This window comes from Tenebrio molitor, chromosome 1 (assembly GCF_963966145.1).
Source record: "Tenebrio molitor chromosome 1, icTenMoli1.1, whole genome shotgun sequence".
Classification (NCBI taxonomy): domain Eukaryota; kingdom Metazoa; phylum Arthropoda; class Insecta; order Coleoptera; family Tenebrionidae; genus Tenebrio; species Tenebrio molitor.
This window is the reverse complement of record NC_091046.1, coordinates 12,141,141-12,168,384: the sequence shown is the minus strand read 5'-3', so window position 1 is coordinate 12,168,384 and position 27,244 is coordinate 12,141,141. Positions and strand designations below refer to the sequence as shown.

The following is a 27,244-nucleotide window of genomic DNA, read 5'->3' as shown; positions in this document are numbered from 1 at the left end:
TAAATATTAGTTATTTCAATTAAATTCCCTTATTTCGATCCTACACGATACGCCATTGGATTTACGCGCAGGAAAAGGCGTGGCCTCTTGATGACGTACATGTTCTTTTGAAATAATTCTACCTCTGCCGCCAGCAGCGCTAGGTATCGGCGATGCTAGTCTCACTCATGTTACGAAGCTTGCGGCACATTCAACATTCAACTAACGTCTACTACGATGGTATTTTTTACATTTATAATGACCTGTAGTTATAATAAATTATAATTTTACAAGTAACTGTGACAACGGTAACCTCTTCAGTTTTTATTTTAATTATGTAGAAAAAGCAGCTTAACTGTCAGCATTAAAAGAACATTTTTCAAGAAATATAATAATATGTATAATAATCTGTAAAACAAGTAAAATTGCAATTACCTACCCCTAGTTTTTCTAATGTGAAAACCACGTTTTGTATTACTAATGTGTAAATATCTACATATTTCAAAAAATATCATTACCATTTTGTAGCTGAATTATGTAAATTAAAAGTCAAAGCTTAAAGACCAGCGTTTCTCAACCGTTCGTTAAATATTGACTAAAAAGTTTTTTAGACAATATTTTATTAATAACTTGTATAAATGTATAATAGGTGTACAATTTTAAACAAAAAATATGTCTTTATACTTTTTATTAAGCGAAATTCTTGAACGTAATGCTTTTCACCGAAAACCTTATTTCGGTTAAAATTTAATACGACTGTAGAATTAGGCGACTGTTCCTAAGTACCTAAGTAGGTTTGCTATTCCTATCTTCTTTGTTTTTTGTCCACAATTCCACATGCCCTTTACTCTTTTCGTAGTCAACTTGATTGTTTTCGGGCTTCATTGTGGCCCCCAGTATAACGTTGCCAACTGAAGAACATAACATTTATATTTTATTTTGGCAGTTATGGTTATTTTAAATCGCACTGTAGAGCAAAGAAGATTACCCGTTTCACCTTTTTAGAATATAGGTAGGTAGGTACAGTGTACTCTCTCTTAAGCGGACACCCGCGGTTCCCGAAATTGTGTCCGTTTAATAGAGGTGTCCGTTCAAGAGGAATTTTTTTCTTAATATGTAATACATATGTATGTGTATCATAATTTGTCTTTGGTCAGTGATTATGATAAAAATGAAACAGAAAATGTTGGTAATGCAACTTCTTTCGCCTTTGATCTTATTAGAAGGTCCTAACAAGGAAATATTTTTGTTTCTTGCTTTAGCAAAGTACTTGTAAGTGAATTTGTCGATGTTAAATCCGTTCGTTTTGAAAAAAAAACCTGGTTTTTGTGTGACGTACTCATTGGAATTCCACTTCTGTAAAAATTCACCCTTTTGCTTATAATGTTCATCGTCAGTGTTTTCCCAATTTGAAATTTACCGGCTAGAGCACGAACACTTTCTTTTTGCTTGTCATAAAATTCAACTACATTTATTTTTTTTTAAGCGTAAGAATGCATTTTGTTTTGGTAGCGACATGTTTGCTTCTTCGAGTAAAACTACTGCACGCAGTTCTTAGACCGTTCCGTTTCCACCCGTGAGCAGACTTCAGGGGAAATCCCGATGTTTTTACATTTTTACAACACTGACTGTCCGCATAAGAGAGGTTTGTGAGACGTTAAACACCGAAATTGAGTGTCCGTGTCCGGTTAATAGGGAGTCCGCTTAAGAGGAAAAATTTTATTAGCAAAGCCATACATGTTTTGTCGGTCCCTCAAAAAGTGTCCGTTTAAGGGAGATGTCCGCTTATGAGGAGTGTCCGCAAAGAGAGAGTACACTGTATATTTATATTTTTCGTTACACTTAAATTCAGTAAGTTCATCGTCAATTTCTTCACTAGCAAAATCTGTATTTATATACATATTACATTTTTTTTATATGTATATTTATTTATCTAATCCCGTGGGATAAATGACACTTATCCCACTCATTTGAGTGGAATAAGGAACTTCATTACCGGGGGCATTTCATTACTCCACTCAGTGGGATAAGTGAGCTTCATTACCCCACTCAGTGGGATTAGTAAGTTATTATTCCACTGAGTGGTGTAATGAAACTGGCGGAAATAACTATTATTTCTTTAGAAAGAGAAATAAATTCAATATTCCGATCAGTCTGTGATTAATTAGATTTCTGAATTGTCGATTCATCTTCATCTCGCTTACCACAACAAAATGAAATAAACCTTTAAATAAATTGTGTTATTATGACAATTAAAGTGAGTCGTAATTGAAAAATTATATTTATTTATACAAAGTCAAAAATTAGGAACTGAAAAATAAAAATTATGTGTCATAAATTTCACTTACATCAGAAATCTGTTCCGACTTGGGAGATAAAACTTGTGTAGGAATATTTGTTTGGTTGGAATAATGAAACGAAGAACTTTGATTGGAAGAACAGGAAGCGGGAGATACCGAATGAAAATTAGACTGTTCAGCTGGATGACGTGTGGGAAACGACGTAGAATTTTGAATATGTAAAGAATAGTTTCTTTTGATTCGTTGCAATGTTTGCAACACTTCTATTCTAAACTCCGTCTTCTGATCGTCATTTAACGTCCTAACTCCCGAAAGAATAGATTTAAAAAACGACAAATCTTCATCTTCTTCACACTGTAGATTCCTGATTCCTGATTCCTGAAAATTAAGTAGTTTTTGTTCAAAAGATCTTTTTTCTGATTTTTTCTTCATTCTTCGTTTTCTGGGGTTAGTTAACTGGGGCACTGTTTCATTATCAGAAATAACTGCATCGTTTTCGATGGAGTCTTCGTTAGAGGGTTCTGGAGGCGGAGTGTCCTCGTTCTTCATTGTCTCCACAGGAATGGAGTATTCGGTACTAGAATTTTTGAAATGTCGTGGTTTTTTATTTGGTAACAAAAAATAATTTGCGTTAGTACCTATGGTCTTCCGATTGTGGCAAAAGAAACTGCAAAATTTCGGAAAATATGTATTTTTTCCGTTTTTGTGCCGCAGATCCACCTTTTTGATTTCTTTCTGCTCGCATATCTTTGACAAACCTATCTTTAATGTTTTTCCATTTTTTCTGGAGATCAATACCTACAACACTGCATTGATTTCTACCGAATATGAGAAGAAAGAATACAAATTCGTATATTATTAAGAAAATCTGAAAGCTTTATTACTGTAAATCTGTTTCGTAATGGACGAGTTTGTGTCATTTTGAATGACTTAAATTGCAATCAATGCGAGTTTGTGATTGCGCCGAATACCAAACAAATGTGTCAACTAATTTTGAAGTTGTGAAAATCCGTGGTTTGATGATAGCTTATTTAGACCGTCTGAACGGAGATAATAAAAATGACAACTCCCACAATACGCTTACCTTTCTCGCGTTTCTCACTCGCGCTTTTCTTTTCCCAATCCGGATACATTTCCTGGCAAACCTCTTGCCAGCATTGCCTCTTGCCGCGATTTCTGTAATCTGCGTTGTGGATATTCCATATACACTCCTTCTTTTGTATCACTAAAATAAATTTTTCCGTATCAAACATTTTCTCTTTCAGTATAATGAAACAGATATCCAGTCGAATTTCATCAACCCTCGACGACTCATGCAAACTAATGAGTTGCACCCGTTGCGGCGTGGCCGCTCTCCGTGAACAACTGCGCAGTTTCGCGGTTTGTAGGCGACGTCGGCACTATATTTCAATATCCTTGTTCCACAAGAGCGGCGCCGCAATGGCGGCACCGCCGCCTCTCTAACCGCACACGTGGCGCCGGTCCAAGAATGCAAGTTGGCTCGTCATTGGCGATGCGAATGACCTAGTCGTATGAAGAATAGGCTGAACTTGTTTATCATATAATGTGTAGTTATACCTGTGATTTCACCGTGGTATATCGTCCGCTATTTAAGTTGGAAATCCCCACCTCGCGTTAAATGATCGAGATCGCACCACTCGTGTAAAAGCGTAAGATTTAAACAGCTGATCCGAGATCCGTAACCTGTATAGTGCGTTCACCATCGACACTTCAACGCCTACTTCGACGCCAAATTTAAAAAAACACCCGTTATACAGCCTGTCTTTAAAAAAACCGGCCCACGCTATATGACCTAAATGAAAAAAATTATAAGTATAGTTCATTTCAGAACTATATGCAGTGACGTCACGTTTGAATCAAGAAGTCGACATGCCGTTCGTCTGTATTTGACATTTGACAGCAAGGCATAATGAGTTGTTTATGTTACCGCCATTGTCAAGAAATTATAGTATTTTCTAGTGTTGGGCATAATCGATATATTTTGATAATCGAATAAATCGAAATAATCGCCGTGAATAATCAAAATATCATTCGACTCTCCTATTATGGATGATGCGCATGCGCAGTTGTGCATTTATTTCGATTTACTTACGCCGCGTCGTGGCAATAGTTCTATGTTACTCAAATCGTACGGTTGGGAGTGAGATACATAGAGCGACCATCTTAATAGCGCACGTAGCAGAGGCAACTAACTTGTTTGACATCTGTTGAAAGGAGATAGCTACATACACGTAGTTCGTGTTATAAACTGATACAACTGCATATATTTTAAAAACAGACTATACAGGAAACGAAATGGCTCTACAAACCTGAGTGAGCATATAATTTTTATACCATCTACCCATTTATGGGCAATGAGCAACTTTTATTTTTCAAATGGTAACCTATAATTTTTTTAATTGATTCTGTTGGAGTTTTTTTTTCCTGATTATAATGGGATAAAAAAACTATACCTACCCTTTGATAACAAAATTTCCGAGAATAAAAGGAAAATATGTTGCATAGTATGTATACTTATACAAATTTAATTTCAAAATTATCGAGTAGGTACTATTGGGAGCACGGAATATCGGGCAGACTTGAAATTTGACTGATATAAAATGTGAAATAGGCTTTAGGTGCTAGACGTATTAATAACCTCATTTTAATATCAACTATTGTCTCATATCATTTTGCAAATTGCATTCATCAATTCTGAAAAGCTGCAAGTGCTTAGATGTGATTTTGTGAGAACTAAACCGTCTTTTTTATTAAACTTTGAAAATCAATAACTAAAATGTAAAATAATTGTGCATAATTGTGACAGTTCATTTTGAAGTTCCGTCAAAATTAATTATTATGACATTTATGACAATTAAGCTTAGACTACATTGTTTTTTTTTAATTGACATGTAAATTGCTGCCTGAAATTCCATGCTCGCCATAGTACATCTCAAAAATCAAGGAGTCGATTTATTATTTATTTTTCCACATGTGAAAATGCTTTTCTCAAATTTGGACTTCATATTTTTTATACAGTGTTATTCACGTAAGATGACGTTGACGAGCCTGACCAGGTAAAAATGCAACCCAAAATACAATTTATTAAGCTACCTCGATCTCTATTACATTATCATAATGCACATAAAACATAGATAGCTTTTAACGTCAGCCTAATGAATGTCAAGTTCTGACAGAAAAATACCTCTCTCAACAAAGTATGATTTAATAACAATAATAAGCAATTAAGGCCCGGTTTATTCACCTTCAAGTAAATTTATCTGGTCAGTAGTTGCGATGATTTAGAATCTGCTATTGGTAGATCCATGGTAATTACTAATTAATTACCGTTCAAATAAAGTTACTTGAAGGTGAATAAACCAGGCCTAAAATAACAAAAGTATTGGGTAAATAAAGTCCATTCAAAAATCAAAAAACCACTATGTACCTGTTGTTTTAGATTGGTAAAATTTAAAAAACCCCAGGTAGTTATTTTTTCATACTACACTGCGCCGCAAAATTAACGTATAATTTAGAAAATTAATCGTATTCATTTTTAGAAAATTTTTCATTGCCATTTGGAAACCAAAAATGTTCATTCACATTATCTTAAAGTTTAAATCCGATACTTATTAGAAAACCACTTTTCATAATGCATGATTTAAAATTTAAATTTACAGGCATTTTTAAAGTTTTTACACAGTATGCGCTAATTTTGCGGCGCAGTGTATGTTGATAACTATAAATTATGACATTTATTTGATTCAAAATAAAATTCAATTGCTTTGAATTTCGTTCGAATTGTTTTATTATCGCTCAGCACTTAAACGCACTCAGTACTTAAACATGCCCAGGGCCCAGAACAGAATTCACACGAACCCCCGATAAATTTGTCACCAAATTTTACACTGGACAGCGTTGCCGATAGTAATTATCGAGGAAAATGCGACGTTAGTGGTTTTTTGATTTTTGAATGGACTAAGTTCATGTCGGTTCTGTCATTATTCGAAAACATTTTCAAATATGTAGGTAAAATATATACTAAATATGAACGAAAAATGCAATGACCACTTGTCATTTGCAACAGCATTTTTTTCATATAACGACAAAAAGGGACCAGAAAATCATAGTTTGGGTTGAATATTTTCCATATAAGTACAGTTTTAAAGTAATTTCAAATGACTAATGCCATAAAAATGCTGCTGCAAATGCAAAGTGGTTTTTTGCAACTTGAGTCAACTTTAAGTGCATTTTACATTGTAGAAAATTAGGTCTAGGTACTCTATAATTTTGATTTTAACAGGTAGGTGCGTGAATCTTATGACTATGAGTTATGATTAAGCATAAGGGAACATTTTATAAGCAAAAAATTATCTACAGTGCATTCACATTTGTTTTAGACCAGAGTAGGCTATGGAAATTTGGCGAGTTGTATGGTAAGACTGTGGCTGAATGACAATATACATCATGTATAATATTTGAGGTTATACTTTCTTGTCAAAATTCATGACCATGTAGCCAAGCATTATCATTTTCCAATTAACTGCACAGTTTCGAAGACTCAATAATGTGTGTATTTATAGTATTGCCGTTATCACTTTTTATCTGCTCCGCCCACTAAAATTGACCAATCAGAATCAAAGCCAGATTCAATCTGTATACTTTTTCATCACATTTGCCACGTAAAAAAGTTAAGGTTAGAATTTTGCTGTCAAGTCCACAATTATTGTTTTAGGTTCTAAAAACTAAAATGTCATTAAGACAATTCGAATGTCAGAAATTTTTACTGTGTAAATCAGATCGTCTTAACAACCTATTTGATTGGTAACTAAGAAAATGAAATGGGCGGGGCAGATAAAATGTTACGTTGTCCTTAGTATAGTGATAAATGTAAATATTGCACAAATTTAAAACTAATTTACCTTAATACTTAATAATAATGTCAAATTTGACACTGGCAGTTCGAACAATTTTGATTTTGTTATTTTGACATAGCCCCGATACCAACATTTAAAAAAATTAAAATAGCCTACTCTGGTCTAAAACAAAAATGAATGTATTACACAGCAAACAGGCTAATCTTTTAATGATTATAATACCTAATCATTAGGTGCCATTTTGAGATTATAATATATTTTTTAAAATTTCATTAAAAAAAGTTGACTATTTTTCATTGATTTTAGTGTTAGAAGTATCACTTTTTTTCACTTAGTGAAAAAAAGTTATGATGTCAGCAACTTTTTTTAACTGCTTGGTTTTAATCCATGAATGAACGATATAGCTACGTATTCTACAGAGAAGTAATTTATCAAAATGAAAATTGAAATATCGATTAGAACAATTAGTAACATTAAACCCAGCTTTCTTTAGTCCACTAGTAATTTCAGGATCTTCATCTAAATCACTCATTTTGACTTTTATTGAGACTGACATAAAACTGACAAATTAATTTTACAACAATAAACATATAATGTTTCCGTAGTTACCACAACCGGCCACCGCACTTGACCAAAATGGAAGCACAAATTACAGTTAAAATAGGTTTTGATTTATGAAATTTAAAAATTTTTTACAGACAACTCGTGTTAGCGTGCTTTTTTTTTCATGCGTGTGGATTATTTAACTCGTCTACGACTCGTTTAATAAACTTCCACACTTACGAAAAAAAGTTGCACTTCTAACACTCGTTGTCTAAATAACTACCTATTAAACATCCAGTCAGTAGGTACAGCCGCCCGCAAAAGAATCGAGCCGACCCTCTGCAAGGAAATAATCACCAATCCATATTTCGACAAAGGGACCTGACGACTGTCGTAAACTCATAAATCTAATCTCCAACATTTTCAGACATTTCGATATACGAGGACAGTACCATTAGTTTTTGTCCATTATTTAAACGGTGTTGACTGACAAATGAAAAACTGTAGAGTTTTTATTGTGCATTTCAACGTTTAATGACGAATATAATTCGGTTGCATTTTTTTTAAATTGTTATACAATGACGTTTATTGGTTAAAAAATCGTATGATTACGAATAACAAATAAACAAAAATTAATACGCTAAAAAGATTTTCATTTATAATCTCCCAAGTGAGTAGACTTATTATCGAAAAAAAATTCCAGTTATTAATCTACTCACAAGGGTTGATTCGATAAGAAAATCGCACGACACAAAGAAAAATTTAACAAAAACCATATAATTTTCCTTATATCAAAATCACAAATTTTCTATAGTCGTCTTTGGAATGTGTTCTGTCAACCGCATAAACAATAAATTGTAAAATGTGTCATTCAGGTTTTGGAGATTACAGTGTTTAAAAATTATCGGGTGTTCATTTAAATTTCCGATCAAAGTTGGCGTAAAGAATTGATTGTGAACGCACCATTGGTATAAAAACACAAATAACGGTAAGATTTAAACAACTGATTTGTGATTCGTAATCCGTAGTGCGTTCACAATCGACTCTTCTACGACAAATTTGACCGGAAATTTAAATGAAGATAGATGAAATTCAAACAAAAAATACAAAACGAAGCAAGGCCAATGTGTGGTGCCAGTTTCAACAGTTCTTAAAAGAGCGCAATGTCAAGTTGGATAGTTCCTTGATTCCACTATGCTGTTGAAGGGGTGGACTGGAAACATGAAACGCAAAAATGGGGCAATTATGAAGAGGCTGTTATAAAACTAATGTGGAAATCCACAGCGAAACTGTTAAAAGAAAAATTATCAAAAAATTACCGCTTATTAATTTTGCTTGGGTATGTAACATGTAAAATATCAGAAAATTTTTGAGTTGCTAGGCAGTTATTAAAAGTTCTAATTCATTCATTGGCTGATTTTGAGTGCCGTGCGATTTTCTATTGAAATATTAAAATAAAGAAACTCCAGCTAATATAGCAATATGCAAACAAATTTTATTTAAAATATGTTTGGCCATTTTAACCTCCCCGCCCCAATGTTGTTTTAGTTTTGTTTAATAAAGATACTTTACCTCTGCAAATTTACCCAGAATTTTCTTAAATATTGTAACGATCTATTTTATTACGTTCATTATTAAAATAATTTTGATTTTAGTTACATATTTATTTTTTCTATTAAGCACACCGGTTATTTCGATTGTGTATCATTTTATTGAAGATTCAACTCATCATATTAAAATCAAAAATTTCGTTAACGTCTATCCATCACTGTAACTCTTTCTCTAAAATAAATCGGTGATTATTTTTGAAGGCAAACTCTTTATAGTAACTAATAAATACGTTTCACATTTTTTAAAATCATGCGAATTGTGTCAATTTGTTGTAAAAATGCATAAATCGGGATTGGGAATGGCATCACCTTTGCAAATCAATGCGATGTTCAAGTCAATTGTTATATTACTACTTACTGATAATTATTTTATTTTATTAGCTCTATAATTCAATTTTTTGGAGACATGGTTTCTATTATCTGTTACAAAACTAAAAAAAAAACACCAACACTGGATTCTACGTAGAAAATACAACCTACAACGTTGTATGCTTATAGTTGATTTTTGACATAGGGGAAATAGAAATATTTGGTTACAGTGATGTCAATGATACCTTATGAAAACTATAAATAAAAATTCGATTTGTTGTAATGTGTTATTTAAAAGATTTCATTGTTTTTACGGCACTCACTTTTTGACATAATAAACAGATCGATCAAAAGGTCTAGCTGGCATCCTAGTAATATAAAAGTTATCATTTGGACATTTAGGCCCGGTTTATTCACCTTCAAGTAAATTTATCTGGCCAGTAGTTGCTATGATTTAGAATCTGCTATTGGTAGATCCACGGTAATTATCAAATAAAGTTACTTGAAGGTGAATAAACTGGGCCTTAGTGTAATTTTAATTTTACCAACTTAATTCAACAGGTGGTAGTTTTTAAATTTCAGCAGCGCTAATACACATATTTTTATAGTTTTACTAAACGTCGGCCGTTACAAATCACATTTATTGCAATCGAATTAAATCAATAATTTTTAAATATAGAGACAGACAAACTCTAGGGATATCTAAGAAAAGAAACATTTTTAATTCAGAAACGTCTAAGTAATGACCAAAAATTAATGAAACAACCCTCGTATACCAAACTGTCCGAAATAGTTGCAGGCTAGATTTACGAATTTATGCCTTGCAGCCGGGTAGGCTCGATTCTTTTGCGGGCGGCTGTACTAAAAGTTCAGAATAATCAAAAATCTTTCCCGATGAGGTTTTTAAAAAAAAATTCAAACAGGTCAATTTTATTGTTTTAAAAGAAGCAATATTCGATAATTTTAATTTTCTGATCTTTTCCATTCCCACACAATGACATCGTCATAATTATTTTTATTTTTCACTTTAGTATAATTGCATGATAACTTCTAGGATACGAAATACGTAAACATGTCCATAACAACCGGGGAATAAAACAGGGCGTAATAAGAATAAGCGGGCGTAATGAATTCATAACGTCCTTATCAATTCATAATTGCAAAGATGCCAATTTTTTTTTTTTTTTTAAGAACACGTATAGTGAAAAATAAAATCTTGTATGCACCACGGCGTCACCGAATGATTACGCCCATCGAACGATATCCATCTCTCGGGCTAAAGCCCTCGAGTTGGATTCATCGTTCTCCGGGCGTAATCATCGTTGTAACGCCCTTGGTGCATAAATAGCTAGTATGTACCACGGGCATAATTAGCGTTTGTGACCCTAGACTGACGTCTTGAGCCCCAATGTCACGCCGCGGGCCACAAACGCCTTCATTACACCCTTAATACATAAATAACTATAAATGGCATATTCCAATTTTTGTATTATTGAATTTCGATTTCTATTCATGTACCATTTATGACCTTGGACTGATTGTTTTTGAGATAAAGACTTTTTTAAAAGTGAAAAAAAGGTGGCAGCGAAATTCAAATTTTGCCAAGAAATTTCCACAAAAAATAAATTCTTTAATAAGAAAATGATATGTACTCATAAATTATAACCACAAATTAAAAAACGTTCAAAATCCATATTTTTTAAACTAAAAATCTCGTCAATCAGTGCATATGTTAAGAATTGGTGGAAGCGGAATTATTGATTTGCCTACTCGGTTCGCAGATCTCACTCCATTAGATTTTTATACCGAGTGACTATAAATGATTGAAAGAAAATAGTGGATTGGCAACACTGATGCAGTTGGTAGTGCAAGTCTTGTCGTGCATTATCTGTCAGTCATTTCTATTTAGGTTAGGTTAAGTCACGAAATACATTGTCGATTTAGATTTTTTTGACGTTTGTTTCAATTTTAAAAATTACGTGTGTCATGCCAACGATGTCGCCAACTAAAGATTTCAAATGTGTTACCAACATAACAAAATAATTTTCAATCATTTATAGTCACTCGGTATAAGTATAGCTTTACATCATATCTAAAGCAAGGTTTGCTTCAATCGGCCAGCTACTCGTACCATTGAACAACTGCAAGAACGCTCACTCCAAAATGTCTGAAATTTAAAAACGGATATACAGGTGTCCCAGAACTCGCGGATCAAATTGAAACTGTATATTCCTTGATGGAAATGAAGGTAAAAAACGTTTAGAAAAATATGCAGGGTGCAACAGCTTTTTAGTTATGAATTAATCAAATTGACCAATAGAGCTCGATCTAATTTTCCCTTTATGAGAAAATTGAGTACCTTCCCTCAATTGCCAAGCAACGTATAATTCGATGAATAATAAAATTAATTTCAATATTTGTCTGGTCAACTTGTCGAAACAGACGTCAAAAGTGACAGCTACTTTTGAAATAACCAAAAATGGGAAATTTCGCCAAAGGCAGGTGAACAAATGTATAGAATCTAAATCAGGGAACGCAAGAAGTTTCTTCTTCCGGCAATTAATGAAATATGGTTTGTTATGAGTGAAAATTTCCAGAGCAATTGTAACCTTGAGGGGTATGGGAAATTGACGGGAGGGATATGATGAATTGAACCTTTGTTGATGGAAGGTAAAATGGCGACGTAGCGTCAAGTGAGTAATATCACTACCTTAAAAATCTTAGTAAAAAGTGAAATATGCAGGGCCTGTGAAGTGAATCAGAACCACAAGAAATTTATCCTGACTCCTGTGTATACACTCTGCATCTGCAACGTATTAGCGCAGCTATACACGAGCGGGACTTTTCATCGTCGAAATGAAAGAAAAGACTTTTAGGAACATTCTTGACATTGCAAAAAAAGCTGGAGTTACACGTAGGTTTTGAACAACAGATCAAGCATAGTGGCAGTTCTGAAAGAAAGAAGACAAAACTGGATTGAACTAACCTATTTATTTTAGCATCATTATTAGGTCAAATTTTATAACTAAATGATGTAGAATGCAACAAATGAAATAAGAAACATGCAAAATAAAAAGAATCATCTGAAGGAATAGGCGAGCTCGTTTTATTAAATTTTTCCTTGCCAGTCTAAGCATATTAGGAATAACAGTAGCCAGTGTTTCGTGAATTTGATCATTTAGTTCTTCTAAAATATTGATAGGTTCGCGGTAAATATAGTTCTTCAAATATACTTCTTCTACCGTCGTCATCAAAGGACTGAAGAACAGCATCTTCAGTCTCTGGTGTTCTAACTTCTCGTGGGGGACCACCAATTGCTTGTTAGGTAGTCACCAAGGACCCAGTGTCTCGAGCACGGTACACCAACCATAGAAATACGTTATAATTTGGATGTGGCAAACGTCGTGGAAAACGTATTGCATATTCCCTTGCATCCTCACTTGCATTGCGCCGGCACTCTTCATAAATTATGAGTATTCCGGCATACTCTGCAGCTGTATACAGGATTTCAATAAGAAGTTTGACAATTTAGAATCAAATTATAACTTGACGTTGTCAAAATCTTCACAGTTGCCCAAACATTTACTTGAAATTCCATACCATTCTTACTAGAATTATGTTGCTAGGCAATTCAAACCGTTGGTTAAATTTACGTGAAATTCAAATTAACAGCGTCCTTCTGATTGGTCAACTTTAATTATTCATTACAAAAAATCGGTTATACCCTGTCCTTTTTTTTAAACGCTATTGCTTTCAGTTATCACCAAGGAAAACGCACTGTAAGTTTGATCCGCGAGTTCTGGGACACCTGTATATAGTATACCTAAACCCAAGAAGAAAATAGCAGTCAGTTTGAACATTGATCTTCATTATTTATTTTTGTTAGAAGGTTTTTTAGTTTCAAAAATGTGAATTTCGGACTTTCTTTTAAATTGTTTCAGTTCGTTGAAATTTACTTTGTAAGAAGAAAGTACTTTCGTTTGCAAAAACTATGGATGCTAATGAGATCTGATTATTGTCGATCAGGTTCATCATTTGCTCGCAAATGTCCGCGTCATCCTTAGCTAATTCTTAGAGCATCTGCACCTTGTAAGGATGCAACTTTGAAGATCAAAGTATGTATTCTCAATAGTTTATATCGTATAGACTGATATCAGTGATATCGTTGTCACGGGACAATTGCCGGGCTGGAGTCACCGAATTTTCTTGAAGAGTTAATTATACGTTTAGTATCCCCTCTAACAGTGGGTTCTCGCTGTCTGAGCACAACCCCTACATGACCTAAGTTTCGGTGTTGCGCCTCAAACTTGCACTTGCTTAATGCTACTTTGTTTGGCTAATGGGTGGTAAATCCGGATGCTGTTCTCTATGATAAAATACGAAATGTACACCTCCAACATATTCTACTTATAACATTGGTTTTAATTTTTTAGCACGTAGGCTTTGAAAATATTCAGGAAACAAATAATAGTGCGTTGTATTCCTTGCGGAGTGGCCTTTCAAAGGAGGTATCATTTGACATACCCTTACATTTGAGAAAAAAAAAGTTAGGGGTGGTCGTGCACTTCCGGGAGCAGATATACAAAATCCATATGCGCCAAAATGTGGACAAAGGGAAACAATAATTCACCAGTTTCGGGATTTTCTACAAAAATCACCTACGTCCAAGTTACGAACTTTATTCCAATTAAAGTTTCCAGGCTGTGTACTCGTATTTGTGCGATTTGAAGAATTTAAGCTGGGATAATTGAAATTTTCGCCTACTTTATTCAAAATTTCAGAGAAACAAATTGTTCTAGATTTACTGTTTTGCCGCAATTAGTGATTTTCAAAGGAAATTGTGATGCATTTGTATAAGCAGACACTACAAAGAAAGTAGCGAGCGATAACTTTCAATTGCAGTTTCTGCCTTTCTGCCACTTAAATTATCATTGTACCGAGACAGCAATATTTTCTTGATGGTTGCTTGACGGTCATTCTTTTCTAAATTAGATCACTTCGAAAATTTATTTCATTTTTGATGACGTTTCTCCATTACATCTTATAAAAATATTTTGAGAATGCTCAACACAACTGAGGTTCTTTAGTATTGCTGATAGTAAAATAATTTCTGTTGAATGAGGTAGAATGTTATCTTTTAGTTTATTTCTTCAAACATGAATAAAAAAAATGTTGCTAAAAAATCTGCAAATACACACCAATTTATTTTTAATAACATGTACTTAACCAGTTGTTTCGGATTAGTCTGTTTACAGAAAGAATTGCTCTCGTTGTATTACTAATGATAATCTAGGAAATTTATTGTTTTGTATAATATATTGTTAAATGACAAAATAACGGATTAGCTGTAAAAACCAACCAAAGGCTTTTCTAAAATAAAAATATTTTTCACCATTTAAAATTACATAACCAAGTACAATATTGAAAATTCAGATTTACATGACGTACAATCATTATTTGATATTAGTTGAATGTGAACTATTGTGTTCTTTATTTATAGCCTACGATAACAACAACGAGAAGAAAAAGCTCCTAAAAAGGCAGACAAGTAAATTGACAAGAGGATGTAAAAAGTTGAAGGTTTGTCCAGTAAAAACTATTTCCAGTCCAGTCTTTTCATTTATGCTGCGAGTATTAAGATCAACTGAACACTATCAGTGCATTTGTTACATAGTTACCAACAATTTTTCGCATCCTCAAAATGAATCGTCAAAAAAATATTCCACGATTGTCGGAGAGGGATCACTGTGGCAAGTTGCAAAACATAAATGAAGACAAAACCGAATCAAAAAAGACTGCACGTAATCCGCTGGCCGATTTATGTGAAAATATTTTGCCTCAGAAAGATCTTAAAGCATGCACCATTCGAAAATATCTCAACGCTGTCAGCAGCGAAGTCAGATGTCGTTCTTCTTCTACAAGTAAGTTGGAAGAAGTGAAATATTATTTTAGATCGGAAAATGTGACCGAACGTCTGGTTACCAAAGATGCCGGTAATGATCTTGAAGTGGACGAAGTGTTTGTCAGTGGTGAAGAACACTATGTTAATTATTTGTCCAAGAAGGTACAAACAAAGAATTTGCCCAAAAAAGCTACTCTGGAAAGTGCTGAGGTTAAAATCGTTCCAACTGTCCCAGTAGTGCGCATTTTGGGTCCTCAAAATGACAAGGAAGACATTAAAAAACCAGCGCAGAAAACCACCTTAACCAAAAAACTGACCAGGAGGCAGAGGAATTGCAGTAAGTACAGCCTTGAATTAAATTCAACTTGCTGAACCGTTTGATTTCCGTTTTTAGAGACTGACGAGTTATATAGAACGTGTCTGTACGATAAAGATTATTTCCAGGTAAATTTTAAAAAGTCATATATTCCAACTGTAACAATTTTTGACAAACGTTTCAGGACAATTATCGGTACATGATTGAGACGGAGGGAAAGTATGTGTTTCGGAAGAGTTATTTGAAGAAATACAGTGACGAGAATTTCAGAATGCTTGTTGTTAACTGGCTAGTTTACGTACAGGTACGTTGCAATATTTAAAAAAGACTGAACTAATAATTTCTCCGAATTTTAGCAAGTGCTGGACTTAAGTGAACAGACGTTTTTCGTAGCAATTCGCATGTTCGATTACTTACTGATTTCTGCACAATTCAAGACAGACAAATATTTGTTAGTAGGAATAACTTGCATGTGGATAGCAAATAAGAACTTGGAAATTTATTTCATACAAGTACGTTTTCATTCAATCCCTTGTGCAGTAATAAACACAGTGTTGCTTTTAAGGTGTCAAAATTGTACGCATTGTGTAACGGCCGATTCTCAAGGATACAAATCAAATCAATGGAAAAAGATATTTTAAGACTTACAAACTTTAATGTTAATTTCTCAGAGCCGGCAACATTTCTCTATTACTATCTCACAAGTCAGAAGTTGGAAAATAATCAGGTAATGTTTAAAATGTAGTTGTGAAATATTTGACACACAGTTTTACTAATTGTAGATAGTTCGATGCAGTGCCATGTTCGTACTGGAGACGTTTGCTTTGCTGCTCGAGTTTTCTTCTTCAGCACCCTCCATTCTTGCCGCCGCAGCACTATATTTAATTTTGCGTAAATATAAAATAAATTCTGATCCGTTTATGTCCTATATTGGTAGTCACTTGATTGCGAAAGACGTGTTTAAACAATACGCTGACCAAATGGCATTGTCTGTAAATATGGTTCTGAAATGTCCAAAAATTTGTAATGAAATTCTTGCAAAATATTCAGCACAGGACAAATGTTGTGTCGCTAAGGATTTCACTCTCGAGTAACCTTGTATGTCGAAGTATGTGTTGTGCATTTTATTTTAAATTTAGACTGATGATAAAAATTAATGTACCGAATTAACTGTTTTACAATTTGAAAATTTTTTTAGAAGACATTAATAAATAGATTTTTGTAACCACTTAATTTTTTAAAAATCTTCAGTATTAATGAACTAATGATTAGAACCTTTGTTACCTTTTAAAATGTCCTTTAGTTAAACTTTAAGAAGTCTCAAATATTTAGATCGTTCTAAAAAAGATACCTAATCACAGACACGAGCAGATTTTTGAATTTATAGTTAGGAATTGGTAAGATCATTTTGAACGTGATTGATTGATTGATTGATTGAGCTTCATGTGAAATATTTTTAAAAAGTTTGAAGAGGTTTTCACCTATACACAAAATTACTTAACCTTAACCAAAATCCGGCTAATTTGGAAATGACGTTAATTACTTGTGCAGTGGTTTCCATACTTTTCTTACTTAAATCTAAGTTTATTTCCACGATTTAGCTTAGCAGTCACAAATATGTATAATATTTTTTATTTATTATTTTTAATATACATAACTATCACAAATAACATAACAAACAATATAATAATTATGTAATTATAAACCGTTTCAGATAATTACAGATTAACGACTTTTACTCAAAGATGCTGCTGAGGTAAAAGTCCTGCATGGTTCAACACCATAAATATTTCTTTACGAGGTATTTGGTGTGTATCTCTCCCTTTCACAGGTCGTTCTCCGGGTCCAAACCATGAGCTCTTAGCTAGAGCTGCTCTGATTTTAGGATTTTGGTAAAAGGGATTTTTTAAGTGAGGCGGTAAGAGCTCTTCCTGCGCAGCTGTCCTCCGAACATCCTCATGTTCTAAATCATTCAGTTGATGCAAGGACTGAGCGATCGTGAATGGAAAAACAAGAAGAAGGATCACGATGAGTTTTTGCATCTGAAATATTTTTTTGTTAATAATCCTTGGCGGTTACATCACAAGTCAAGGGAAGAAAACAAGAGGGATCTCTGTGGTGGTATTAAGACTTTTTTTTAACTCTTATAAGTACTGCATAAAAATTAATAATGTTTGAACTGTTGATTTTTTTTTTTCCTAGAAGAGCTCCAATTGCGTAGGCTTCATCTTATTTAGCCTAATGGAATTTGTACTAAAATTAATGAACAATCGGCTAATAAGCCAGTAATAAAACAATTTTACTCTTTATAGGAGTTGTTAAGTAGAAAATTTTCCATCTTGCTATGCATTTCTCTTTTGTGTGGCTTTGAATAAAGATAGAATTTTGCGAACCTTTTCATTTTAATGTAGTATAATTTTATTCGAGATATGACCCTATATTTTCTATTTTGAATATGTTTAATTTATTGTTGAGGAAATCTAGTACCAAAGTTGTAACCCATATCCGGGCCAACGAGAAAGTGAAAACGTGATCATATCTTTCTTAAAGATCATTAAAATATATGATGTACGAGTATTTTCAGTTTTCCGCCTAAAATGAGGCTCCTTTAATATTCAGCCATAATTAACCACGAGAACTAATAAAAATAAAACACGATTTTTCTACAGTTTAACAAATTTTTATTACGTAAAAATAATGTTCTTGAATTACGTATTACATGTGATCAATCGTGGAGAAAGTTAATGTTTTCCATTTCGTTCACTATTAGTGTAAGTGTGACAATAACAAAATATGTTCGATAAACAGACGTAAACATTTGTAGCAAAAATAATTTTCAAATTCGAATAGTCTCCGGATTGGAGTGTAGTGGTGAAATTTGGCGTAGATTTAATACTAATTTTAAAGTTATCTACTTACCTTGATGTGGGAATATTATCGAGTATCTGAACACTTCCACATTTGCAGCACAACTGTGTTGAGATCTTGAGTGTTCCACACGTGTATCCAACGGGGGACAAAGATGAGACACCTATTATATAAGAAAATTGCACAACCCGCTTTATTTGTCTTGCATTTCATTACCGATTGCATGAAAATTGCATAATTTTGGAAATCAACACACTATCAATAAAATATTTCTGCATTAATTTAAACGGTTGAACTCAAATTTAGGTAAGTAATTAGTTAAACTAGCAATTAATTATGGTAACATTTAAATTAACAATTTTTGCGTTATTAGTTCAGGTCATTAATGGTTTAATTTTTTTTATTTTTCACTTTAGTATAATTGCATGATAACTCCTAGGATACGAAATACGTAAACATGTCCATAACAACCGGGGAATAATACAGGGCGTAATAAGAATAAGCGGGCGTAATGAATTCATAACGCCCTCATCAATTCAAAATTGCAAAGATGCCAATTTTTTTTTTTTTAAGAACACGTATAGTGAAAAATAAAATCTTGTATGCACCACGGCGTCACCGAATGATTACGCCCATCGAACGATATCCATCTCTCGGGCTAAAGCCCTCGAGCTGGATTCATCGTTCTCCGGGCGTAATCATCGTTGTAACGCCCTTGGTGCATAAATAGCTATTTCGACACTGTCAGAATTTGAGAATTAAAAAAAACGGTACATATTCAACTCGTTCGTGTGTAAATTGGGCTCTTTATGGCACTCGTGGGGTTTTAAAACGCTTGTTTCACTGGTGTTTTAAAGGCCCACGAGTGCCATGTGTTCGATGATCCCCTTAAAGGCTCCAAATCGCTTAAATCTTTAAAATTAGCTTGACGCATTTTTAAAAAAGTTAAAAATTCGCCTTCGGCTCATGAAGCTGTGCGGTCCGTTTGTATAAAAAAAAATAACTAACAAAATGGAGAACACACAGTTGATTAAAGTGTCCCAGAACGGACTAATCGACTAATGCTCTGCATCCCAAAGTTATTTCATTACCTGCTAATAAATTTGGTTCATTGCTTTTCGATTTAGAGTGTCCCAAAAATGGCGTCCTAACGGTGAACTACGGTGTAGAAGAGATTACCGTAAACGTCAGAAAAATGTTTAAAAAATTCTATTGGACTTATTTGCTGATTTGGCGGTCTTTGAAAATGGCACTTAACAGGTCAGTTATTTCGATGTGTATTAAATTGTCATGGCAGCTACAGTTAATTTCAAAATTATAGAGTACACCTAATTTTCTACAGTGTAAAATGCACTTACATGTTTTGTCAATGATCAATGTCAATTTTGACAAACAAAATATCTAATCTAACGGAAAACGCGAAAGTGCTCATTCTTTCCAAATTAGAAGAAGGGTGGTGGATCCGGAGGGTAGCCCACTATTATAACATCGCCAAGAGCACCATGCAGAGGATAAAACAGACACTATTATGGTGTTCTAAAAGGCGGAGGCGCAGGTTTGCAACATGACAACAATTTGACAGGGAAAATCCAACGTGAATGAACTTTACATACAGGTTGTTCCAAAAATAGCGGACTAACGGTGCACTACGGTGTAGAAGAGACTACCGTAAACGTCAGAAAAATGTTTAAAAAATTCTATTGGACTTATTTACTGATTGGGCGGTCCTTGAAAGTGGCACTTAACAGGAAAATTATTTTGAAATATATGTATTAAATTGTCATGACAGCTACCTCTAATCGTACATATTATTACAAAGTACAAGATCACTCACTACCAATATCTAATCCTGCATAATAGAGAATTTAGAAGCTTTGGAAATCGAAAAAATTATTTTAAATATACTACGGTAACATTGCAAGGTAATGATGTACGAATATATCTTTGTTTACATTGTATTACCGTTAATAGTAATAATAACAATAATAGATTTTTTTGTCATGTAGGTACATTTAAACATCCTCGATAAGGTAGTAAGTAGTTAGTACGCCAAATTTGGGACACTCTGTATTTAATAATGCAACAACCATAGAGACAGAACAAACAGATCTCAATGTGAAAAACTTAGGGAAAATACAGTGTGAACATAAAGCTTGGAACAAAATTCATAATAGCGTTATGTGATGTTTTTAAGAAAATCGCTCGGACAGGTCGATTTTATTTTGAAAAATGCCATTCTGTGGCATGCAATTTTTTAAATAACGTCATTGGTTTTAACGCTATGACGTCATCACCAATTTTTTTAAATGACAACCCCCACTTTTTAATTCTATTTCAGATAGACGTTCCTAGTAGGTACTATTACGATTATAAAATTTTGGACATCAAACTTCTGTCACATTAAAAAAATTACTCTAAATCATGATTTATTGAAACTATCACATGAAAGATGAAATTGTTGTCAATTTCACACCGGTTTAAAATATATTTTTTTTTTAATATGCGAGTACATTTGGGTATTTGTTTTATATTTTTTATTAATTAAAACCTCGTTCCATTCCATTTGTCTAAGTTTTACAACATTTTGAATATTTTCTCGGTATATCTGACATTCACATTTTCAAAATTGACACAATCAAAATTGACGTTATTAATACATAAGGATCGTTTTAGAATGTATGACAGCACGATGACATTAGTGTCCAAAAATTTTTGATCGCAATAGTACATAAACTATGAATGAAAAAAAAAGGTAACTTATTTAACAATTTTTTTTAAGAAAATGACAAATTTTACTTCAAAAATGTAATTTAATTTTTAATGTAAAAATTTTCACGGCTGATTTGTTGTTCCATTTCAGCGGGAATTTTCTGCCGTAAATCTTCTAAATTGTTTGGTTTATTAAAATTAACCCTCGATTTTAAATAACCCCATAGAAAATCTATCAGAAAGAGAAGAAAAAAGTGAGGGTTGTAATTAAAAAAAATATATTGATGATGTTTGTGCTAAAAACCAATGACGTTATTTAAAAAATCGACCTATCCGAGCGATTTTCATAAAAACATCACATGACGCTATTAGGGATTTTGTTCTAAGCTTTATGTTCACACTGTATATGTATATGAAGAGGTCCTGGACTCTGTCCGCTCTTGACTAGTGCCTCGCACGCTTTGCTGAATTCTATGTCACATTTTTTTTATTTGTTAATTAATTAATATACTTTTTTATATAATTGATTCAAAAAATTGAAATTCACGCATAGTTATCTGTGCATGAAGTGGGTCATTTTCTTACGTGTCTTTCTTTTTACATTGTTAGTAAGATCGAAACCATAGAAACCATACAAAACAGTGTGTGAAATGCAATTTCACGCATACGACTATTTCTGTTTTTCATTTCACGCACTGTTTTTTATTAGTTACCTAGCAACATGGTCACTGCATTGAAACTTCAGAGTTCCTTCAAAAATTTGAATTTTTAATTTAAATTTTTTGAATCAATTATAGAAAAAATATTGTTTATATTTCGTGCGCGAAGATGTTTTTGTGCATTCAAAGGCTTATACTGCCTCGACCTTCGTCTCGGCGTAAAAGACCTTTTCATGCACAAAAAACACTCTCTTCGCGCACTTAATATAAAAATAACTATTTTCTACAACCGTCAAAAAAAAAAACGTGAGAAGTTTATGCATCGTTATCAAGTTGCAAAGTTTCTCTTTTTTGCTCATGTAAAAAAATGTAGTCTTCATTTGCGCGTTTCCTAGGTTACAATGACTTGTCACAATACTTGATACTTTGATTTTCTTCATCTAATTTGCCTTCAAAAATCAAATTCTTTTTTTGACGGTTGTAAAAAAAAATAGTGCTTGTATTTCGTGGCAAAATTCGTGTTTTGTTGATGCATGAGAATGAGTTTTTAGTCGAGACTGTTAGGTCAATACTCAATACGAAAATAACTATTTTATATGTTTGTACGGTATTATCGACTTGGTCATTGCACTGGCCTTGCCAGATTTTGTAATTAAGATAATAGCCATTTTTTTGTAACAATTCAAGTTCTTCCTCAAGATTAAATTCAAGCTTGTCATTTATTCTCTTGTCATAAACAAAACCAAATTCTTTTGTTTCCGTTTCTATTTCAAAACGACGCGCACGCTTCCCGGACTGATCTCTCTGCGACGGAATACCGGAACAATCAGTCCGGCGAAAGACGAGGTTGCATAAAAAAAGGGAAAAACGTCCGACTTCCCGAAACTAAAACTAAAGCTATCACCCTGGCCTTGGTCGTCACGGGGCGGTCGACGCCGACTCTGGAGATTTCGGTCGTTCTTCGGGACCACGGTGGACGCCGAAATTCGGGCGTGAAATGTGCCTCGGCGTTCGGTTCTTCGAGAACCTTCCGTTAGGGAACCGCAAATCCGCTCCTCTGGGTTCGGACTCCCTGGACTCTCCTTCCAGCCTCATCCTTTTCGGACCACTAACGTCTCCATACCTTTTTCTTGCCGCTCAATCACTCACTCCTGGAGCCCCCTTTTCACTCCGGCACCGATCTGACCAAACACCAAAGACAAAAGACCAAGATGGGCACTGATTGCCCCGTTTTATACACAAATAACTATTAAAATCTCCGCTACGATTATTAATTAAAGGATCGTTAATAATTGTAATGCAGAAAAAATTACCGTCTATTTTGAAAAGTAAAGTTGGCAGTCATTTGTGTTAAATTAGTTCGGTTTAGTAGATGGAGTTATTAGAGAATAGAGTTAAGAACAAAAACTTTAATTACTTTGCAGATCATTAGAAAGTTTCATCACGCCAAATTGTAATTAAAATCTTGAAATTTTCTTTTTTAAAAGTGGGTAAATGTACTCACCTGAAACAGAGAAATAGTATGCATTGCACTATTAGTATAACCAATAATGCGTTACAATTTGCACTCAACAGAATTGAACAAAAAGTCCTTAAAAAAATGAACAACTGGAGTTAAATAACGTGACAAGGTTGAGTAAGTAAAATGTCTTAAGCAAATATTTTATTATATGAAATACAAATGAAAGTAACTTAACAATCCTCGTTGGTCAATAAATTAATCTTATTGCATTTTATTGCAACTAAGTACGCTCTATCACTATAATATCTTCCCCAAACTACAATGTATACAGAGTGCAACATTTTATATAAAATAACATACAAATTTAAATATTATTTTCGTCGTCTGAGTCAAAAATAAAATTTTCCTCGTCAAGCTCTTCCTGTTCCTGTCATCTAGCTATTAAAATAGTATCAACGTAGCTCTCTGGATACTGAACAATATTTTCAGTGATATTAAGTTTATTTTTTTGATTATTTGATAATAATCCATCACAGGTACAGCATTCACATCTCCAGAAAAGAAGGCACCCTTCCAACAAAACAAGCGGTAACAAAAACATTCAATTTATTTTGTTTGATTAATTGCTCACCTACACCAAACCAAAAAATAATTCCGGGCCAGACATCGTTCATCAAAGTACTTACTAACACGATATGACATTGCAAGGCTATTATGCTGCACAGAGGTACTACCGATTTGGGTAGCAATCCGTGCTCCGACTGATAAGAGCTTTTCGGCATAACTAATATTATAATCGTTGAAAAGAATGACACTAAAAGAGCAAGATTATTGTCTGTCAGATCCAACAAAAAATTTGCAGAAACCTGTAAAACATGGCCACAGTAAGTTATATAGTTTCCATACTACAACTTGCGATAAGGATATCGTAGCTATTGCTATTATCATTAGAAATATTACTACTGTCGTTGCTGTAACATAAGTGGGATATTTGTTTTCGTTGAAGTTATCGATGGTGGCTACCTAAAATTGACAAAAAATATATCTAAAATATAATTCACAATTATTTTATTACTTGTATTTTATCCTTATATTCTTGCACGACTGCGTCAACATCTGTGGAGCTGTAAGAATCTTCTACGTCACTGGACATAACTGATTCTTTTTCATCGTTGTCATCTGAACTATCATCATTCAAGACAATATCCACGGATTTGTCACAGTAATCGTTTAGCAACAAATATTCATCATCTTGAGTAGTTCCAGCCTCTGTAAATAATTCACTGAAACTACATTACCCCAAAGCTATTGACAATACTAACTCGGAGTTCGATTTCTATTAGGGTTAACGCTAGTCGGTGACACATTCTTTTTCCATCCAGAAATTATCCCCGTCAGTCTATTTTTAAAATTCGTAGGAGTAGTTTTTTGTCCCTTTGCCCTCTGTTTTAATTTACTGTATTGAGTACTAGTGGTACTGACTAAATAAGAGTCGTTTCTGAATTCAGGGCGGTAGTAAAAATATAGCACCAATAATGATTCGACGATACACCTCAGCAGTGCCGCTGCATTTAATGTTTTCACTAAGTACGCCAAAGGGCATGCAAATGCCAAGATGGCCGCCAAGCTACCTACAAATGAGTCGGTACAATTTTGTGTTGTAAATGAACGACAACATTACCTGCGGCAAAGATTGCAAGTAGCGGGGCTCCGGTAAAAGAATTTCTGTACTGTAGAGAAGTCAGAAAGATCTGCCATTCTTTACTAGCTAATGTTTCGAATAATGAGTACAGAGACGGTAGAATTTCAGTTAGAGCTAGACACACTACGCATATAATGCATATTGACATCACTAGTCTAGCCCAGTCGACGTCTCTTAGTTCAAATACTCTAAGAAGTGGAGTAGCAGTGCCGGCAAGTTCCCTACACAATATTATTGCTGGGTAAGGTGTGAGTCCAAGGTGTACAGATTGCTTACTTGTAATGGGACATCAGTGTGAATACCATTATGGTAACTGTGTACAGAAAAACCGGGATGGTGATCATGGCCAATATCTTTAAAGCTCTATGTTTGCTCATTTTTGGAAATGTATTTATAAAACCGTATGAACACATTGCTGCTGCGCCTAGCACCTGGAATAGTGATAATCGTTAGTACATCGCAAACTGTTTTTCTTTGATCTTTACAGATTGTATGGAGCAAGTTTTGAAATCTTCGCTCCATTTGGACAGATTGATGATCGTCTCTGCGCATCCAATCGAGACGAAAAATATGAAACTAACAAAAATCGCTAGCAAGAGCAACGCTGTAAACAGTGGCGACCTCTGAAACATTGGCAGTTTGCGGAGTTCTTTCTCGTCGTAGCATTTACCTCCAGTCCCAACATGAAGAGTCCAGTTAGCACGATGACCACAGAAACACCTAAAATATCCGGCCACGGTTCTCCAAGAGAATGCGACTCGATTCCAAGAAACCACTCTCTCAGTCTTTCATTGCTAATGTAATCAACAGTTGCGCTAGCGATCCTAGCGCACGTTGCCGACGCGGCTAAAAACTCTAGTATCTCAACCCATATTTTAAAAAAGTCTAAAATATCACATAATTTTCGTTTCTTATACGTGGTGTCAGTCGTGTTCAGGGACGTTCCACACAATGCTGAAACACCACGTTTAGCAACTCACCGATTCGACTGTTTCTCACAGACCTGATAGTGTGATTGATGCAAGTGAAACTGGCAAAGCGACGATCGTGATGGCTCCAGAAAATTCCGAAGCAATCAGGCCGATCAGCACCGTCAGACCCAGCGACCAGTGGATGCAAGAAGTACCGAATTCTTGCAGCAGACTCATCTCGTTTTCTAGCTGTCAGATGAAATCCATCCTAGTTAAATATTGTACTTGGTGTATATTGTCACGCAGCCTAATTGAAACTGAAATAAGCCAGTTAACCTAAAAGCAAAATGTGTCAAGGTAATTAACAACATCAAGCACTGCCATTGTTGTCATCATTTCATATTTGTTATGCAATCTGAAATTAATAATGAAACTTAATATTCAGAAGCTGTTCGAGGGAACGTTGCGCTTGATTTGGCACTGACTTACCGGAATGGTTCCAAATGGTTACACACAGACCTATCTACGATTAACATTAGACTTGTAAATTATATATCACAGTATTTGGTAACAAAATTAGTTCATTTTAGGCTACTGATTTTAAGTAAAATATAAATCTTCCGCATTACAGCTGCATTATTCGATCGATACACTTCTACACGCAAGCGCCTCCACAAGAAAATTAATTTACTATTTAGGGGCAAGTAGCAAGTGAGTCACCCCTTTACTTACGAAATATTGGAAACCATTAATTAAATCAATGACTGACCATTCATTTGGCCTAAGTACTTAATTAAATTACGCTTCATTTATAAACGGATCGACGAAATTACTAGCACCTCCTAGAATTCATTTAAATAAAATTTTAAACATATTTTTAAATTTGATAGTCACATAACTGCGCAGATTTCTAGGGTCAGAGAACTTGGAGTTCGTGCCGTTAACCCCTTGTTTGTCTAAAATAAATTTCGGCCAAAACTGGTTTATATATTTAGTTTTTTTACCGAGAGGATGACGCAACATAAGTAACATAAGAGGTAAATAAAAATTCTTCTTGAAGCGTTGCATTTGGACCTATTCTTGTGCGCGGAGTATAC

At 34.1% G+C, this 27,244-nt stretch overlaps 3 protein-coding genes across 6 annotated transcripts; 1 reads left to right on the top strand and 2 right to left on the bottom strand.

Moving 5' to 3' along the window:
- Window positions 1-654: 654 nt before the first annotated feature.
- On the bottom strand, window positions 655-4,011 carry LOC138128031 (uncharacterized). Its single transcript, XM_069044232.1, has 5 exons — window positions 3,858-4,011; window positions 3,364-3,803; window positions 2,918-3,077; window positions 2,328-2,856; window positions 655-890 (listed from the first exon to the last, which is right to left on the bottom strand). Exons 2-5 carry the CDS (start codon window positions 3,530-3,532, stop codon window positions 861-863), a joined length of 888 nt encoding a protein of 295 aa, XP_068900333.1. The 5' UTR covers window positions 3,533-3,803; window positions 3,858-4,011; the 3' UTR covers window positions 655-860.
- An 11,031-nt stretch (window positions 4,012-15,042) lies between these two features.
- LOC138137319 (G2/mitotic-specific cyclin-B3-like) lies at window positions 15,043-17,064 on the top strand. Of its 2 annotated transcripts, XM_069056651.1 has the most exons (8): window positions 15,043-15,198; window positions 15,293-15,539; window positions 15,606-15,857; window positions 15,915-15,964; window positions 16,021-16,140; window positions 16,193-16,348; window positions 16,402-16,563; window positions 16,619-17,064. In XM_069056651.1, exons 1-8 carry the CDS (start codon window positions 15,058-15,060, stop codon window positions 16,928-16,930), a joined length of 1,440 nt encoding a protein of 479 aa, XP_068912752.1. In that variant the 5' UTR covers window positions 15,043-15,057; the 3' UTR covers window positions 16,931-17,064. The 2 variants fall into 2 exon arrangements, with proteins under 2 accessions (XP_068912752.1, XP_068912740.1); XM_069056639.1 differs by having other exon boundaries at window positions 15,293-15,857.
- A 6,658-nt stretch (window positions 17,065-23,722) lies between these two features.
- On the bottom strand, window positions 23,723-27,196 carry tadr (torn and diminished rhabdomeres). Of its 3 annotated transcripts, none has more exons than XM_069043988.1 (11): window positions 26,637-27,196; window positions 26,240-26,562; window positions 25,907-26,190; window positions 25,722-25,859; window positions 25,513-25,667; window positions 25,216-25,457; window positions 24,857-25,165; window positions 24,610-24,803; window positions 24,401-24,557; window positions 24,166-24,348; window positions 23,723-24,104 (listed from the first exon to the last, which is right to left on the bottom strand). In XM_069043988.1, exons 2-11 carry the CDS (start codon window positions 26,382-26,384, stop codon window positions 23,965-23,967), a joined length of 1,947 nt encoding a protein of 648 aa, XP_068900089.1. In that variant the 5' UTR covers window positions 26,385-26,562; window positions 26,637-27,196; the 3' UTR covers window positions 23,723-23,964. The 3 variants fall into 3 exon arrangements, with proteins under 3 accessions (XP_068900089.1, XP_068900098.1, XP_068900080.1); XM_069043997.1 differs by having other exon boundaries at window positions 26,240-26,483; XM_069043979.1 differs by having other exon boundaries at window positions 26,240-27,196.
- Between the last annotated feature and the right edge of the window lie 48 nt (window positions 27,197-27,244).